Raw genomic sequence first — 19,362 nt, forward strand, 5'->3', positions numbered from 1 at the left:
GCCATTTTTAAATATTTTTACACAAACAAAGCCTTTTTTTTTCTTTAAACATTGTAATATCCAATAATAAAAACTTTTATACAATAAAATTATTGCTACATATCTTTAAAAAAAACCCAACTTTCGCTAATTTCACCGGACCACAAGGTATATAACCCCTTAAAGACTTCAGGACGACCAGCGCGCGGGACATCCTCCACGTCTATCCGCGACTAAAATCACTTTTTGAATGCACAATATATCAAATAAAATATAAATAGTTCCGTTATATTCCGCGAATAATTTTTTGTATGTAAAAATCGTACAAAAATAAATTATTGTGGGTAAAATTCGAATGAACTTATGGACTGACTTGATATAATATGAATATGGATATCAGAAGGAAGAGCAACGACGTGAAGTCCAAAATAAACAAGACTGACGTCATAAAAATGTTTTTGATGGCGCTATCTTTTTAATAAGTTAGTGCGTTGGAAGTTACATCCCTGGCTGACTTTCAGTGAAAGCTTAGTGACATTCGGTTCAGTAGAAGCGAAGTTATTGCGTCTAAAGTGTCAGTATGTTTGTCTCATCGGTACAAAAATGAGTTTCGAACAAAGGCGAATATCAAATTTTATTTTAAAATCGGTAAACATTTGAATTGCTGCAAAAAGTTAATGGCGATGATTGTCTATCTCGTGCCAGAGTTCATGAGTGGTTTACACGTTTCAGAGCTGGTTGTGAGGACGTAAATGACTATGAACATACGGGCCGCCCAGAATCAGTAATCAGCGAAAACTCCATCGGAATTGTTCGTGAATTTATAAAAAATGAGCCGAAATCATCATTGAAATTCATGGAATCGCAGTTGAATATCTCCAAAACATCGATTTATCGCATTTTAATACCCCCTCTAGTCTAGAGGCCCGAATTTCGAGCATTTTTTGACGATGAATAAAAAAAAAGCTATTGATATTTTTACGATACATTTTTTTATCATTTATTTATTCATATATTAGGAGCACACAAAATAAATTTGAAAAAAAAAAAAATGAATTTTCATGGAGTTATGCGTCCTTGAAGTGGAAGGGGGGAAAAAGGCAGTGTGCCCGTCGTCCCGATTTCTACCCTTGGTCATCTGAAAACAAAAAAAATACAAATTCTTAATTAATGTGAATGTCATTATCGTATGAACCAGAAAAAACGGAAAAAAAAATTTTCCATAAAATGGCGGCTACTCAAAAAATTGAAGTCGATTTTTCTCTTATTTTTAAGCTTTCTCGAATTGTTTACACATATTAAAACATTGAAATTTCCAATTTTTCGAGCTTCATGCGATAGAGATATATTTAAGGAATATTCATGACAAATTTCAAGCAAATCGGTTGATTAGAACTTGAGATATCGTGCCGACCGTATCGAACGAAGTAGTTTCGAGAAACACGCGTTTGAATTTCGCCGTCCGCTCAAACCAGTCTAGCTGTCGCGTCACTAAAATAGTTGTAATTTCGAAAATAATTCGAATTTTGCAAAATTCTTTTAGGGAGATATTTTTGAATACCTAAACTATCGAATTTTGAAAAAAAAATTTCGATTTTTTCAAATTTCTAGACTAGAATACCCCCTTAACTGATCATTTGGGCTTACGAAAGGTCTTTGCACGTTTCATTCCCCACAGGTTAACTGAGGGCCAAAAATTACTCAGAGTCCAACATTCGAAAGACCTCATTAAAGGGGCGAGAAAAAACGAGAACTTCCTTTACAACATTGCAACTGGTGATGAAGGTCTCATCCGAGGCTTTTTTAGTCTTTTCATTGAGGGGGGATTTTTAAGTGGCGGTTATTGAACTGGTGATGAAACGTGGTGTTTCTAACATGAACCTGAAACTAAGCGCCAAAGTGCCGAACGTGACTGATTTTTTGACTAGAAATCGAATTTTAACCATGAATCACTCTCCGTATTCATGTATTCGCCTGATATGGCTCCCAGTGACTTCTACCTATTCGAAAGATTGCATTTGGTCAGGCGTCCGTAGAGGTGATCTAGAAGGCTTGTACCGACATCCTGAAGGACATTCCGACTCGCGCAAAACAGTGTATCAAGGACAGAGGAGACTAATTTGAATAAATAAACTCGAAGTTATCAGAACAAAGCTTCTGTTCGTTTCTATTTTAGCTCAGTTTTGTTTATTTTGGACTTCATCTTGTATTTCAAGGTGAATTTATATTATGATTATGATGCTATGGACGATAATTATGATGGCTATCTACTACAGCAATAACAGAAAAATGTCCATTTAACGTTTCGTTGATTGTATGTTTAAAACAGTATCATCATCACCATCATCTTCGCTTTACACTCCGGGGTGGACCATTGCCTCCTCTACAATACGCCTCCATTCTTCTCGACAGTCTGCTTTCACTCTATGTCGTGAGATTTTCAACTTTCGTATATCGTCTTCTATGTCTTGCAACCATCGTCTCCTTGGCCGGAGAGGGTTTGCTCTATCAGGGTTTGCTTCACATACTTTTTTGGTCGCTCTTTCGCTGCTCATTCTTAAAACGTACAGTAATCTTTGGGACTTTATAAACATTTCCTCCCGCGATTAAAACACCGAGCTCGTGGTTATACCGTATGCAGTATGAACCGTCTTCTATTCGTATAGGGTCGAATATTCTTCTAAGAATTTTTCTTTCAAATCGTATCAGTAAATAAAGAAACCATGTTTCACAGCCGTAGGTGAGAACTTATTATAGTTTTGTACATCTAGAGATTTTGTTCCTTTGATATCAATGAAGACTTCATAAGTTTGATATGGCCAAAATAGGCTCTGTTACAGCTGCCTGAATACGGTCCTTGTATAGATAAGGACATATCCTTACTTATGCTGAGTATTACGCTTACATATTTAAACTCTTGCATGAACTCAAATACATAACTTCCGATTCTGATGTGACTATCATGAAGGGATCGTGTAATGTACTTCGTCTTTTCTTCATTTATGTTGAGGCCCGCTGGTCTTGCAGCCTGCACTAAGCGCATGAAAACGTTCTGAGGGAGGCTCTATTTCTCGCAAGAATCACAATATCATATTTGTGTCGATTTATAAAATATTGCGCCACCTTGAGCTGTTTCGTTAACTTCTGAATGCAGTATTAAGGAGGATGGTTCCATATGTAGAAGTCCACGCAAGTGGGGAAAGTTACTGATCGCCATTCACTTGGGAGTGGCCAGGACGATTCTTCTGCATATAGTTCAAGCAGCTCACAACGGCCGGGATTAGCCCACGTATCCTCTGGGTAGCTTCCGAACACCCGTTCGGGAGTGAGCTAAAGTGAGAAGGCGAAACATTCCAGGATAGCTGGTTGTGCGCTGGATTTGGAATCCGCCACCTAAAAACCTCGCCCAATGAAAACATACACAAAGTCTCGGATGAGAACTTCCAACACTGATGACGACCCCTGCAAACGAACTAAGGACTATGATTTGAGGGCATGCACCTGGAATGCCCGGTCCCTTAATGGGGAAGGTGCCTCTGCCCGGCTGGTTGGAAAGATCAGGTGGAGAAGGACTTGGCTTCACTTGGTGTGTCCAATTGGCGCCGGTTAACACGAGAAAGAAACGACTGTCGCGCGTTGTTAAACTCGGCCAAGATCGCGTAAGCGGTTATCGCGCCAATTAAGAAGAAGAAGTATTAAATTAAATAAAAGCCTTGATAGTGAGTCACCTTACCTCACGCCGGATTTCATTTCGAATTCGTTAGATATTTCGCCATTCGTTATTATCTTAGCGTTTGAGTGTATAACAGTCATATTGATAAAATTTATGTATTTTTGTGGTATACCCAGTAGGGTGGGCCGAAAAAAATTTTTTTTTTTAGGATCGAATTCTAATAGTGCGGAAAAATTGTACTGTTAGACTAATAAAGTGTGTGCCAAATTTGTTGCCCCTCGGCAGACAATGGCAAACCTCCGAGAAATACCTGCCATAAAAAAGCTCCTCATAAAACTGTAGGTCCCTCCATTTGTGGAACAACATCAACACGCACACCACAAATAGCAGGAGGAGATCGGCCAAACACCCAAAAAGGGTGTACGCGCCAATTATATACATATAGATATGTAATAGGAAAGAGTAGTTTTTCCGATGAAAAAAAATTCAATTTGGAGGAAGAAAAAGAAAGAGAGATTGGCTCGTAATTGCGGAGAGGCTTCTGTCATGGTTTGGGCAGCCATTAGTGTCAAAGGCAAAACGCCTATATGTTTCATATAGGCACAAAAATGAATAATATCAAGTAAAGGGTGTTTTTTTAGAGGTTAGGTTTTTAAGTTGGCACTACTTTTTTCGTAGATGGTCTTTTTGACAGCTGTCACTTGATTTATGCTCAGTTTGGTTTGTCATTTCATAATGAATAGACTTACACCTGAACAACGTTTGCAAATCGTGCAAATTTATTACGAAAATAATGGTTCGGTTCGCGCGACGCATCGAAGAAAATTTTGTTCAGCGATGAAGCTCACTTTTGGTTGAATGGGTAAGTCAATAAGCAAAATTGTCGCATTTGGAGTGAACATAATCCACAAGCCATTGCTGAGACGCCGTTACATCCTCAAAAAGTCACTGTTTGGTGTGCTCTATGGGCAGAGGGAATCATTGGTCCATATTTCTTTAAAAATGAAGCCGGCCATAATGTTACAGTCAATGGAGAGCGCTATAGAGCCATGATTAATGACTTTTTCGTGCCTGAATTGGACGATGTTGATGTGGACGACTTTTGGTTCCAACAAGACGGCGCTACATGCCATACAGCCAACGCAACAATTGATTTATTGAAGGAAACTTTTTGTGAGCGCATTATCTCGCGCCGTGGACCTGTAGCATGGCCTCCAAGATCGTGCGATATACCACCGCTGGACTATTTCTTGTGGGGCTATGTGAAGTCGCTTGTCTACGCTGATAAGCCCGAGACGATTGACGTCTTGGAAGAGAATATTCGGCGCGTTATTGCTGACATACGGCCCCAATTGCTGCAAAAAGTGGTCGAAAATTGGGCCTCTCGGCTGGAATTTATTCGAGCCAGCCGCGGCGGCCACTTGCCCGAAATCATTTTTAAAACATAATGGCAAACCCTTATCTTTATAATAAAGCTAAATTCTTGGCCATAACATTAAATTATATACGTTTTATTTCATCTTGAAAACCTAACCTCTAAAAAAAACACCCTTTATATAGAGCTTCTAGATAAAGTACTTATTACTTTTTTGATGATAATTTCACTAAGAAGTGGATTTTCCAGCATGACAACGCAGCCGTTCATGCTTCCAAAGCAACAAAAGAGTTTTTGTAGCGAAAAAGCAATACAAATCTTAGAATGGCCTGCCTTGATCTTAAACCAATCGAAAATGTATGGGCAATATTTTGGCAAGCGGATTTCAAAAATGCTGACAGTTTGATTGCACCAAAACCCTTAGAAGTGCCTTTATTGTTAGCTGGCCAAAAATTGATAAAAATATTATAAAAAACTGAATCAAAGCGATGCTTCGACGACGTCAACAAGTTATAATCAAAGGAAGATCAAAAACAAGTTACTGGGCTCCAAATTACAAAGTTACCCCAAGAATTCGATTTGTTTATTTTAAATTGCTCTTATGCTTTTTTCGTTCTGCAGATTTCTTAATAATGAATTTATTTCTTTATTAATAAATAATTTATTTCTTTATTTCCTGATATTTTTAAAACATTTATTATTAAAAACGTCACCTGTTGGCTCTAAATAGCTACAAGAAATATAAGAAATTTAGTTGGGCATGATGCGAGCCCAATAGAATGTTAGTTTTGTTCGTCGAGAGAGGACTTTACTACGCATTCGCCTACTTAGTCCAAAGCGGGAAAAAGTTCACACACTACACCCAAGGATTTCAGGCCAATTAGCCTATCCTCCTTTCTGCTAAAAACATTAGAAAGAATTTTAGTAGAGCATATTAAGGCTAACATCAGCCCTAATAAGCTCAGCATCTCACAACATGCGTACTGTAAAGGGAAATCAACTGAAACAGCACTTAACTCACTTGTTACAGAAATCGAGAAGTCAATGTATAATAAAAAATTCACACTGGTAGCCTTTCTAGATATCGAGGGCGCATTCAACAACATCCTACCGGATACCATAATAAAGGCACTGACGGATTTCGGGATCTCTGGCGCTCTGGTTGAGTTCATCAAAAACATGCTCTTGAGCAGATTTGTGATCGCAACCCTAGGGGCCTCAGAGATCAAGAAAAAGTTAGCAGAGGAACACCTCAAGGCGGTGTGCTGTCTCCTCTCCTATGAGTGCTGGCACTAAACTCATTGCTAAAGAGCCTAGAGGAGAGAAGACAACACGTCGTAGCATATGCGGACGATGTTGCAATGGTAGTAAGGGGGAAATTCCCCAATACACTTAGAGAAGTCTTGCAAGATTTACTAAACATGGTTGAAAACTGGGCAAAAGCAAATGGGCTAAGAGTCAACCCCAATAAAACTGAACTCATCCTATTTTCCAGGAAGCATAAAATTCCAAATATAGCTCCTCCGACCCTAGGTGGAACGGCACTGTCATTTAGTGATGAGGCCCGCTACTTAGGTCTAATACTAGACCGAAAGCTAACTTGGAAGGCAAATGTCGAAGATAGAGTAAAAAGGGCGACAATAGCACTATACTCTTGTAAACAGCTAATAGGACTAAGTTGGGGTCTCTCCCCATCCATCGTATACTGGCTTTACACGGCAATTGTCAGACCAATCCTAACATACGGCATATTAGTATGGTGGCCAGCTTTAGACAAATTGTACATCAAAAGAACCATGGCACACGTACAAAGAATGGCCAGTCTTTGCATCTGCGGGGCCCTCAGAACCACACCCACAGATGCACTAAATATTATGCTTAACATTTTACCAATAGAGCAGTACGGTAAGCTAACAGCTGCCAAAGCAACTCTCAGACTAAGAGAAATCGGCCTACTCAGAACGAACCAAAGAGGACACTCCTCAATTTTAGAACAATTCCCCTGCATTCCCAGCACAACGGACTTCTGTAGGACCAAGGGCATCAATTCCGATAAATCCTTTGTCACAGTATTTCCTTCCAAAGAGGAATGGGATAACGGGCTCATTGTTAAGATAAATGACTTAAACATCTACACAGATGGCTCAAAACTGGACGACCAAGTAGGTGGAGGGGTCTACTCCGGCAAACTCGGAGTATGCCAATCATTTCACTTACCTGATCATTGCAGTGTATTTCAGGCGGAAGTCACTGCCATAAAAGAGGGACTTAAAGAAATAAAAACGAGAGTATTATCCGCAAATGAAGTCTTCATTTACTCGGACAGTCAAGCAGCAATAAAAGCGCTGGAATCAAAAACACACTTGTCAAAAACAGTTCTAGAATGTTTTAAACTACTAGATGACGTATCTAAGCGCTACAAGGTGCACCTTATCTGGGTACCAGGCCACAGGAACATCGCAGGAAACTGCAAGGTGGATGAACTTGCAAGAACCGGTACAAAGCTCGATCTCGAACCGGACAAGGCGCTGGTACCCATGCCCATAGCCACTTGTAAATTACTTATAGACAGGGAAACGATCAAAAAGGTAAATACAAGCTGGCAAAACCTCACAACATGCGAACTAAGCAGACAGACATGGCCGAACTGGAACAGCAGTCGATCGAAGATCTTGCTAAGATTCAACAGAGAATCTATATGATAGGTGTTTTAACTGGTCATTGCTTAATAGGCAGCCACGCTAGAAGGTTAGGACTCCCGTATTTCGATTTCTGTAGAAGCTGTCTTAATACAGAAGAAGAGGAAACAGTCAGACACCTTTTATGTGAGTGTGAAAGCCTAGCTATGAGAAGGCTGCGCACTCTCGATACAGCATTTCTAACAGATGTAGCGGACATAGCCCATCTAAAACTAACGAAGCTCTGCTCGTTTATTAAAGCAACCGGATGGTTTGAAGAGGAACACGTAGAGTAAGGATAAGCTCCAGTGGTATCACAATGGACCTGCGGAAGGTCTAAGTGTGTCTCACGACAACCACCCTACCTACCTACCTACCTACCTAGTCCAAAGTAGCACTTGTTGGCAAGAGATATTCTTCGTTGGATTTCAAGTGAGGAGGATGGTTCCATGTATAGAAGTTCACACAAGTGCGGAAATCCCTGATCGCCATTCACTTATGAGTGATTACGACGATTTTTCTACATATGAACCAAGCAGCTCATAACTTTCAGGCTTTGAAATTATTCACCAGATTATAATACAACAAATTCATTCTGTCAATATTTCTGTTTTGTATTATTACTTTTAGTTCCTGAGCTCTTAAAAAATACCCTTTATCATCAATTTCTTATCGCTTATAATATTCATAATAATTTTCTGTGGAAATCGATAGCAATGCACCGATATTTTCCTCTCTAACCGATTCTCTAAGATACCAATGAAGTATTCATTTATTTCCCATTACTAGAAAATTTATTTATGCACGAATGTCAGATGAGAGAAAGAAAAATATGAAAATGGAAAACAGAGGCAAAGTTAAAAAAATTTGTGCACAGATATTATAGAAATAAAGCTATCCAGTGTATATTCCTAAAACAGTAAATGCAAAAGGCATGCAAAGAATAATATGGATTTTTTATTCGCTCCTCTGCCTGAAACAAATTGTAAGATTTGTCAAGTGGGATATACATAAAATATAAACATACAAATGTGCACTTCTATTCACAGTTGAAATGAACACAGAAGAATTACGCTTGTGGCAACGGAATGCAATATTTGAGTGTGAGTGCGACAATTTCATTAACAGACGCATTGAAGCTGGACAAATGCACCAAGTGGCACCACCGCTATACGAACTATATGGAATTGATGCCGCGATACAGCACCATGGCTTGAGGCTGCCCAATATGTATGGTAATAGTGAGCAGAGTAGTAGCGGTGGCAATAACAATCGACATGGGGATGGAGGCAACCATACAGATGCTAATGCTAATATTGCGCCACCACTTCGTCAACGACGCAGACTAATGGCTACAAACGCTGAGGGGGATCGTGACAATATGCTTGACAGACTTAACCAAGAGGCTTTATTTTCAGCTTTTCGAACGAGAGGACTGAGTGCCATCCGAAATCCTTAATGCTGACGAAGGTTGTTGTTTTTTTTTTTGTTGGGCGACGGTTGGAGGTGTAGCAATGCCAGCATCAACGAATGTTAGCATATATAATATTAATCTTTTAGTGTTTAATTTTAATTAAGTGACTTCAATTGAATTCAATATGAAAAAAATGTATGAATTTCTTAGTAACTATCGCGAAATGTGTGAAACTTGACGGAAAATTTTGAATAAAAGCCATAAAAGAAATTGTGTGGTTTCCTAAAGTTTGCCAGCGAACTGAAACAATTTGCTTGAAGTTTGGATAAATAAAAAAAAAATACCAGTCTAACGGTTAGACGCGATAGAAGTGAAACCTTCCGTAAAACAAACTGAGAGAGAATGAGACGAAAGCAGCATTAGGGGCGGGATAATTATAGGTTCATTATAATATTGCTATAAAGTTCATATTTTATTTTCTTCATTTTATTATTATTCATCGTCAATGTTTTCAATTTCAACAAATGATACGAGTGGCTTATGATAGCTAAAATATGATACAAATGCTTTGGTTTCGATGTTGTCAACATATCTTTGAAATACCGCGTCAATTGTTGTTTTTGATCGTGTTGTCGATTCAGTGCGATTGTTACACATTTTTAAATTGAATGTTGTATTGAGAAAGTCAATTAAAGGAATTTACGTTAAAATCGCCACTTAAAATCATTGGAACTTTATCGTAATCTTTTTTTCTGTCGAAATTCACGACACTTTTCTGCATTATTTTTCGGCATAATTGCGGTAAATATTTAAAAAGGAAAATATTTACGAATATAAAAATACGGGCGCAATACAGCTCACGCGGTTGCTATTATGAGCGTCGTAACGCGTATAATACACAGACGTACTAACATACACGCAAACATTCGTAGGACGCTTGGTTTGAATTTTTTATACATATGTATGTATGCTATACTATGGCCTGGCCTATCTACGTACATACATATTTGTGTTCTGAACTTCCAGCAAAACAATGCTTATTAATATACACATATGCATCTACATACAACCGCACACACAGGCCACTCACTTTATTCCTGTAAATGAGTATGTCGTCCAAAGCTAAAATTCTATGCCTAGCGACTACAAGAACAAAATGCATTAATAGGCGCAGGCGTAGCGGCCATCATCCTAGTTGCCATAGCGCTGTACAGTCGCGGCGGCGCCGAACAGTTGCAACTATTGTACTGTGCAACAAAAATTATCATCAAAAAATTGATTTATAAATTCGAGCTCATAGTTCTAAGAGCAAGTACTTGCATTCATAAAACGAGCCGCCCATATGCTAATTTTCTCGACAATTCGAAAATAGTCAATATTGGAATATTTCGCGTAGAATTATTTGCCAATATTCAATTTTTGTCAAGTCGAGTGCCCGCGGCTCCGTAAATATGTTTGCACCCATATATGTATGTAAATATATGTTTCTAAATGCTCGACAACCGCAGCTGCCTGTTCAAGGTTACTGTACATTAGGCCGGGCCGATTTGTGGGAAGGCAAAAAAATCGCCCATTGCTCTGTGAAAATCATATTCTAGGGATCAGAATAAGAAATTTTGCCGAAGGAACCATACCTCTAAAACGATTTCTGATGTCGCCCAATATGGGTCGAACTTTTTAGTTTCTTTTCTATAACTCACATTCATTCATTTACATATGTTCTGACTAAATAAATTTCTTAAGAGAAAAAAATAGATAATATTATAAATAAATAAAAATAAAGAAAAAACATAGCCATTTAGCTGATTTTTTCATGTAAAGGCCAAAAATGGTGATATTTTGAAATTGGGGGACATCAGAATTCGTTTTAGAGGTATGGTTCCTTCGGCAAAGTTTCTTATTTTGATCCCTAGAATACGATTTTCATAGAGCAATGAGCGATTTTTAAATCGACCCGCCCTACTGTACATGCAATGCTGTGCCTATGAATGTGCGCTGTGCCTATGAATGCGCGCTGGATTTCTTGAGAAATTTTACCGTATGTTTTGTGGTGGCGAGGCACATATGTACATACACACAACATATATACATATATCCGCATATATACATACATATATAAATTCACAAATTTAAATTTGCTTATGCCATCCTTCTGTGTGCCTGGTAATGAAGCATTTTCTATACATACATATATATACGTATATCTTTTTTCTTCTTCTTTTTGGTGTCGCTTTTTCGTTTCATCGAGTCTCAAATCATTCCCAACGATTCTAAAGAAGTTTTCACTTCAAAAAAGAGATAATTTTATGTATTGCAACAGGTTCTACTTAACTAGTTTTGTTATTGACCAAAAAGACGGTGCTAGTTGTAACAAATACGTTAGGGTTATGTTACTGTAACCAAATCGCATCTATTTATGTAAGTTGATATCAGTAGAACAGTTGATTTGATTTTTTTATTTGCCTTTGCTTGGGGACTGTCAAAATGAGATATTTATTTACATTTTATTTGTTTACGGTTTCATTTTAAAATTATGACAATTATCTCGGCACATTTTTGTTAAAAATTAATTTTCAATAAACAGAAAAACAAAATATTTAAATATTGTAAGTATCTTTTGAAAGGGGAATAAATTCCTTTTCCTAGCCCGAGTGATTCCGTTGGTCCATCATGTGTAAAACGATGACGGAGGCAGCGCCCATCAGCAACATTGTGCTGTTCCCACGACAGTCGGTTCTACGTTACAGAAACGACCCGGTTTTATATCCAGTCAAGGACTGTCACTTCAGCAGCATTCCCACTATATGTGTTGGGAACTTCTATGCTGCCACTACAGCAACAGTAACTTTGTCAATAGCTCCCCGTCTTTCCATACAAATCCCTCGAATATTTCTGATGTAATGTTCCGGTTCTTCAGTCATTTTCCGAATAATCACGGTATGCACCATTGGTTACGTCATGCATTCAGATATTTGCATCCACTTGCATTTATAAAAAAATGCATTAAAGCAGCATCTCGTTTTTGTTTGATTTTTTCTTTGAAATCATCAACAATGCTCTAAAAATAAATTATTTCTGCCAAAGCTATCTCATCCGCCTTAGAAAAACGCAGCTTAAGGGGGAGGTAGGGTTTAGCGCTAAAAAAAAAAACACTTTTTTTGTGAATTTTTTACAGAAATATGGCTTAAGATACTTTAATAAAATCAGTTACATGTTATTGTACATCTTTTCAATAAGTTTTTAAAAAATATTAATAATAAAATATTGACAAATAAGCCCATGACAGAGTTTTTTTGGAGATATGTTTTTCGAGAGGTGCTCTACGGTGCCAATCGGCATTCGTCGTAGAATCATCTGAAACTAAAAAAATCGAATTTTTCAGTTAAAGTATGACGTAATGCTCCCCCCTACATTAATAACATTTTTTTTTTTCATTTTTGTAGTTTTGGTGGCAAAAAAACGTAAAACGCGCATTTTTGGCGAAAAATTTCACCATATTTGTAAGTGAAAAACAACCTTAAAAACAAAAAATAAAAAAAAAAACAGTGTAGGGGGGAGGTATTTTTGATTTAGAAAACGTGTGCCAAATTTGAAAAGAATCGGTTGAATAGTTTCGGAGTTGTGATTGGCACCGACTTTTAAGAAGTCGTTTCGGGAAAAACGCGTTTGAAAAAATGACTCTGAGAAATTATCGATGCTCCGCATTCGAGGTAGAGTGCCTACAAAGGCTATAACTTTGAGAGTTCTGCTCCGATCCACTTAAAATTTTGACACAACATTCTTGAAATGATTTACTATAAGATGGGTGAAGAAAAAAAATTTCGATTTTGTGACCCTACCCCCCCCTTAAGTATGATAGAACACAAGGTTGCGCCTTCCGAATTTACTGTATCATCAGGCCGCGTAAATAGACAAACAAAAGGAAGGGGAATTATTTGTTTGTGAAAAGGGAAGAGTAGGCGAAAACAATAGAAACTACCAAACACAAGACGTTCCCCCCGACAACAACAACAAAAGTCGGTTGTACATTTCCGGATCTAGCCGGATTTACTATATATCCAGCCAAGGACTGTCACTCTAGCAGCACTCTCCGCACATATTGTGGGAATGTTTTCCCTGCTACAACAACAACAACCAAGCGCAAGAAGTTACGCACATACACACACACACGGTTTTGTTCGGCGTCTTCCGTATAAAGAGGCAAAAAAATGCATTTGGAGACTTTACATTTATTTATGCTTTCACAATTTTTGTTGTGCCTTAAATTTATTACTATTTCTGTTCAGAATTCGTCCAGTCTGGCACCACCTTAAGATGTTCATCAGTTCGTCCAGTCTGGCACCACCTCAATTTATAGCATTATTGGTATTATTTCTTCGAATTCATCTATGCACAGTTAGCTTTAAACAGTTACTGAAAAATGAGACGCTCAATAAATTTATTACTTGTACAGCTTCGGAGTAATCAAGTCTTTATATTTTTTGCTTAAACATTTTGGTGCCTCCTGTGAGGACAAATAATTAAATTGTGAAATAGAACCGTTTAATTAAATTATTGTTCAGCTAATGGCAGAATTAAATTCGCGCGCTTCGGCAATAAAGGCCATTAAACGCATACACGATCGGGTGAGTGGATTCCAGCAGGGTGCATTTGATGAATTTCATCTTCAGCAAGAGTTGAAATCATTGTCAGCACATTATGCACGTTTCGTGACCAACCATGAGCTGCTGGTGGGCAATGCAGCAAACGCCGAGTTGGAGGCCCACGAGAAGTTATGGGAAGAGGTTGAAGGTATTTACAACAATGCATGTACCCACTTGAACCGTGCAATCATGGGTGCAAAACCGAGTCAGTCTGCTGTGATGTCTGTGCGAGAGTGTGAGGTTAAGTTAGAACCGCTTGCAATTCCAACGTTCGATGGAACTATGCAGAATTGGCTGGCGTTTAAGGACGTTTTTGAATTGCTTGTCCACAATACAGACTATCCTGAGGCCTACAAGTTAGGCAAGTTGCGGAGTAAGCGCAAGTGCTGTACCGCTCGTCGGGAGTGTATATTCTGGGGGATACGCTGATTTATGGAAGGCGCTTAAAGAACGTTTTGACAATAGAAGGCAACTGGCTGAGACTCATGTGTCACGCTTACTCAATATCAAGCCGACAACTGAGGACACACCAACTGCGTTACTGTTCATCGTCGACACGGTACATGAATCACTACGAGCTTTACATGTCATGGGTCTACCAGTGGCCGAATGGGATGCTGTGGTCGTACCGATAATAGTTTCGAAACTTCCGATAACTACACAGCGCGAATGGAACATGAGCTGTTCACCCACCGAAATTCCGAGCCTCGATGAGCTGCTTACGTTTTTGGGTCAGCGGGCTCATAGCCTCAGCACAACAGTTGTCACATGGAGCAATGGGGTTGAATTTACGTCCAAGAGTCATCATCGCGCTGGTGGTCCGTCAAGAGCTGTCAGATCACACGTCGTATCTGCAGAGGAGGGTAAATGCACATACTGCCAAGGTGCACATCGTATTATGAAATGCGCACGCTTTCTTGGATGAAATACGAAGACAGAATTACTGCTGCAAAGGCTACAAAGCTTTGTTTTAACTGCCTAAAGCAAGGTCATTCAGCAAGACAATGTCCGTCGGGGAACTGCCGTCACTGTGGTCGTAAGCACAACTCATTACTTTGCCGCGAATCATTATCTAAGAATCCATCAGAGTCAGTGTCAACGTGTCCGGAAGGAGCCGTCACTGCTATTGCATCCAGAAATTCGAATCTCTGACTAGAGCCTGCTGTGGTAGGTTGCCTTGCCAACGCGAGTTCAACAGTGTTATTGGCAACTGCGCGTGTATACGCATGCGGCAACTCTACCAATGGACGTCTGGCGCGGGTGCTCTGTGATCCCGGATCACAGGTCAGTTTTATAACAGATAAATTAACTAACTCTTTGTCTCTTCATAGGAGCAAATGCGAAGTTTCGGTGGAAGGAATCGGAGCTTACTCCTACGCACGTACACGTGGGCGTGTCACACTCACGTTAAAATCGCGCTATTCCAGTTTCAGTTTGGAAATCGTTGCACTTGTCACGCAGTCAATTACTAAGGTCATCCCAACAGTGCATATTGACATGACACGGTGGCAGCATTTGAATGGTCTAGAATTGGCCGATACGCAGTTCGGCATTCCTAGCAATATCGACATTCTTATTGGTGCGGATGTATGGGGAAAAGCAGTCGAAGGGGACATAAGACTCGGTGGCCTCAATGAGCCACACGCCCAGCGAACCCGCTTCGGCTGGGTTGTCTTCGGTCCAGTGCCAGCAGCGCAGCCAGCAACGCCGCCAACTCTTTCCTTCAGCACCCAGCAAGGCGAAGAGGACGCACGCTTGGAGGAGCTCGTAAGAAGCTTTTGGAAGTTAGAGGAAGTGCCTTCACAAGATTGTAACGGCGAAGATGAATGTGAGAAAATCTTTTTGACCACACACTCCCGCACAAGGGAAGGGCGCTACATGGTTCATATACCATTTCATCCTGACGCACCGGCTTTGGGCAACTCATACGCCCATGCTTTACGACAATTTCACCTTCTTGAACGACGACTAGCAGCGAATTGTGAGCTCAAGAAAAAATACATTGCCTTCATGCGCGAATACGCGGACCTCGGCCATATGGAACCCGTTAGTCACATTGGAGATGGGGGGGTCAACTACTACATCCCTCACCATGCGGTTCTGGAAAAGTTCCGCGTTGTGTTCAATGCTTCAGCGCGGACCACGAGCGGCCTCTCACTGAACGACGTCCAGTTGGTGGGAGCCACGATTCAAGAACCACTTGTGAATATCATCTTTCGTTTTTGGTGTTTTCGCGTAGCATTAACAGCAGACATCGAGAAAATGTTCCATCAAATTCTGATAACTCCCGAACATAGGGATTTCCAACGCATTATTTGGAGAGAATCACCAGACACTGACCTAGCAGTATACCGTTTAACTACAGTGACGTATGGGATGGCTTGTAGCCCGTACAACGCAGTTCGCGCACTCAATCAATGCAGTTGTGATAACTACAACGTAGTCGCAGATGGCCATCAGTCGATTGTTGCGTGCGATGCGATTCTGTCATCATTTTATGTAGATGATTTTCTCATCAGTTGTGACACTGAGGATAAAGCCTTCGAACTCGCTGTCAATGTGAGTGCGATTTTGTCGGCCGGACAGTTCCGTTTACGAAAATGGAGTTCTAATAGTGGTGAGGTTGTAAAGCGTTTAATTAGTAACAATTCCTCAATCGTAGAGTTAGCAAGTGAACCATCGACGGCAACTGTGCTTGGTTTAAGTTGGGACCCAACAACAGATGAGATCTTTTTCAAAGCGAATCTAAACCAGAACATCGGATGTCTCACAAAACGTCGGGTTTTAAGTGAGGTCGCCAAACTATTTGATCCTACTGGCATGCTTGCTCCAATTGTTATTGCCGGGAAGATATTTATTCAGAAGTTGTGGTCTGCTGGCTTAGAATGGGATGCACCACTCCCAGATGCACTTCAAAATACGTGGGTCTTATTTTACAGAGAACTTGACGTGATAAACCGTATCCGTGTACCACGATGGTTAGGTTTGGCTGAGGGTAAGACTACTATGCTACTTGGGTTTTGTGATGCAAGTCCACTTTCCTATGCGGCTGTCCTCTATACTAGGACAACAGACGGTGAAGGTCGGTCAACTGTATCATTGCTAACAGCTCGCACCAAAGTGGCGCCACTCAAGGGTGCAACGATTCCTCGCCTAGAACTTTGTGCGGCACATTTACTCGCATCCACACTTGACAGTGTGCGGACTGCTTTACGTCTAACGGACGCTTCTTATCATTTATGGTCCGACTCGCGAATCGTGTTATGTTGGTTACGTAAACCTCCAACTACCCTCAAGCCGTACATTTCCAATCGTGTTCGTCACATTCAAGAGCTGATATCACCAGATCGTTGGCATTATGTACGGTCTGCACAAAATCCGGCAGACTGTGCCAGTAGAGGTATCCGAGCATCAGAACTGGTTGAACATCAGTTGTGGTGGCAAGGGCCAAAATGGCTTATGGACAAACAGCTACCAATTTACTTTGGAATCGAATTAAAAGATGACGAGCTTGACATTGTACGTGGTGAACAGAGAGTGTCATCATTTGTAGCAACGACGGCCCACGCGAGCATTCTTACAACTCGACGTCTAGACGGCCAAATAATTCCATTAAGCGAACGCTTTAGTTCATTGCAAAAGCTTCTTCGTACCGTGGCAATCGTACTTCGGTGGCTACCAGTTCGCCGACATTTGCGAAGACTGATCGTCAATCCTACAGAAATGGACGATGCTCTTAACGTGCTAATCCGAAACGAGCAATATACCTTTGCGACTGATATGTCTCTGATTCGGAAGGGATCGGAAATATCCAGCTCCAGCAAACTAAGGTCATTGAACCCTTACATAGATTGTAACGACATATTGCGAGTCAGAGGTCGTATTGGTCACGCTGACCTTCCAGAAGATCGACGTTTTCCGATAATTTTACCGAAGCATGGGAGTTTGGTACACTTACTCATGCGACACGCACATGAAACCACGCTTCATGGTGGGGCGCAAATCACTCTTCAAACTCTTCGCGCACGGTACTGGATATTGAACGGAAGGCAAGCAGTCCGAAGCTTTGTGCAGACTTGTGTTATTTGCCGACGACATCGAGGCGTAACGTTATCTCAGCAGATGGCATCCTTACCCAGGCATCGCATTACTGCAGCACGGCCATTTATATCTTCAGGCGTCGACTATTGCGGGCCTTTTACAGTGCGCATCGGCACAAAAAGGTCGCGTACAACGATCAAAACATATCTAGCTGTTTTCGTTTGCATGGCGACCAAGGCCGTGCATATTGAAGTTGTTGATGATCTGTCATCACCTGCATTCTTAGCTGCATTTACGCGATTTACAAGTAGACGAGGTCCATGTCGAGATCTCTATAGTGACAACGGTACTACGTTCACAGGTGCTAACCGTTTGCTTAAAGAAGACTTGGCTGCTTGGCAGAACGACAACAACCAACAAAGTTTGGCGAATCTCGGTACTCATTGGCACTTTATCGCTCTCAGCGCTCCTCATCAAGGTGGTCTCTGGGAGGCTGCGGTAAAATCTGCCAAATATCATTTGGTGCGCCTCGTTGGAGCGCAGTCATTATGGTATAGCCAACTTCAGACTTTGGCGACACGTATTGAAGCATGCCTAAATTCTCGTCCGCTAACACCTATATACGATGATCCCAATGATAAGTTAGCTTTGACCCCTGCCGACTTTCTGGTTGGCGCTCCACTGGTTGCAGTCCCTGAAGCTGACATCAGAACAATTCCGTCCAACCGTATTAAGCACTGGCTCTGGCTGCGTCAGATACATCAACAATTTTGGCAACGATGGAGCGAGGAATATTTATCTACCCTTCAAACTCGAAACAAGTGGCAGACGAAATCAAGGGACGTAAAGATCGGAGACATAGTCATCGTAAGACATGAGAACTTACCACCAACATATTGGCGCTTAGGGCGCGTAACTGCGGTTCATCCGGGCAGCAATGGTTTAATACGTAATGTCACGCTTCAGACGGCGAACGGTATGATGACGCGTGCGGTACAGAAATTGTGCCGGCTTCTGGACGCAGAGCATTTTGAGGCCAGCGCCTCAACCGGGCAGGATGTTCAGAATTCGTCCAGTCTGGCCCCACCTTAAGATGTTCATCAGTTCGTCCAGTCTGGCACCACCTCAATTTATAGCATTATTGGTATTATTTCTTCGAATTCATCTATGCACAGTTAGCTTTAAACAGTTATTGAAAAATGAGACGCTCAATAAATTTATTACTTGTACAGCTTCGGAGTAATCAAGTCTTTATATTTTTTGCTTAAACAATTTCATTAGTTTGTTAAAATGATTTTGGGCAATAATTGAAATGAAATGAAATGTTTAATTTAAATCTTCAAATCATAATATAAAAAAGCCATTCACTGAATATTCACAAACAGTAATATCTAATAGTATTTGTTTTATATTATTACGCTTCATGACGTCAGCCAGTTGTTGAAATCGCGAAAAATAAATAGGCGGTTTTTTTAAGACGCCACCTTTAGTTTCTGTTCAATACGATTGGGATTTGAATTACGAATGAGACAGCGAATTACGTCTCGTTGGAACATAGC

General features: G+C 40.5%; 2 protein-coding genes across 2 annotated transcripts; both read left to right on the forward strand.

Annotated features, from left to right (window-relative positions):
• The first annotated feature begins 8,504 nt into the window (after positions 1-8,504).
• Positions 8,505-9,389, forward strand: LOC129237870 (uncharacterized). Its single transcript, XM_054872836.1, has 2 exons — positions 8,505-8,690; positions 8,755-9,389. The coding sequence occupies exons 1-2, from the start codon at positions 8,654-8,656 to the stop codon at positions 9,162-9,164; spliced, it is 447 nt and encodes a 148-aa protein (XP_054728811.1). The 5' UTR covers positions 8,505-8,653; the 3' UTR covers positions 9,165-9,389.
• A 2,412-nt stretch (positions 9,390-11,801) lies between these two features.
• LOC129238071 (uncharacterized) lies at positions 11,802-18,895 on the forward strand. The gene is made up of 4 exons (XM_054873110.1): positions 11,802-11,960; positions 13,682-14,135; positions 14,212-14,625; positions 14,919-18,895. Exons 1-4 carry the CDS (start codon positions 11,802-11,804, stop codon positions 18,893-18,895), a joined length of 5,004 nt encoding a protein of 1,667 aa, XP_054729085.1.
• Positions 18,896-19,362: the final 467 nt, after the last annotated feature.

This window comes from Anastrepha obliqua, chromosome 2 (assembly GCF_027943255.1).
Source record: "Anastrepha obliqua isolate idAnaObli1 chromosome 2, idAnaObli1_1.0, whole genome shotgun sequence".
NCBI classification, from domain to species: Eukaryota; Metazoa; Arthropoda; class Insecta; order Diptera; family Tephritidae; genus Anastrepha; species Anastrepha obliqua.

Bases quoted from the DNA above. Each gene is read 5' to 3' on its own strand.
- LOC129237870 (XM_054872836.1), top strand. From the start codon at position 8,654: ATGGATTTTTTATTCGCTCCTCTGCCTGAAACAAATT. The intron at 8,691-8,754 runs GTAAGATTTGTC...TTCTATTCACAG, and splicing joins TCCTCTGCCTGAAACAAATT to TTGAAATGAACACAGAAGAA.
- LOC129238071 (XM_054873110.1), top strand. From the start codon at position 11,802: ATGACGGAGGCAGCGCCCATCAGCAACATTGTGCTGTTCCCACGACAG. The intron at 11,961-13,681 runs GTAACTTTGTCA...ATTATTGTTCAG, and splicing joins ATGCTGCCACTACAGCAACA to CTAATGGCAGAATTAAATTC. The intron at 14,136-14,211 runs GTAAGCGCAAGT...AGGCGCTTAAAG, and splicing joins CAAGTTAGGCAAGTTGCGGA to AACGTTTTGACAATAGAAGG.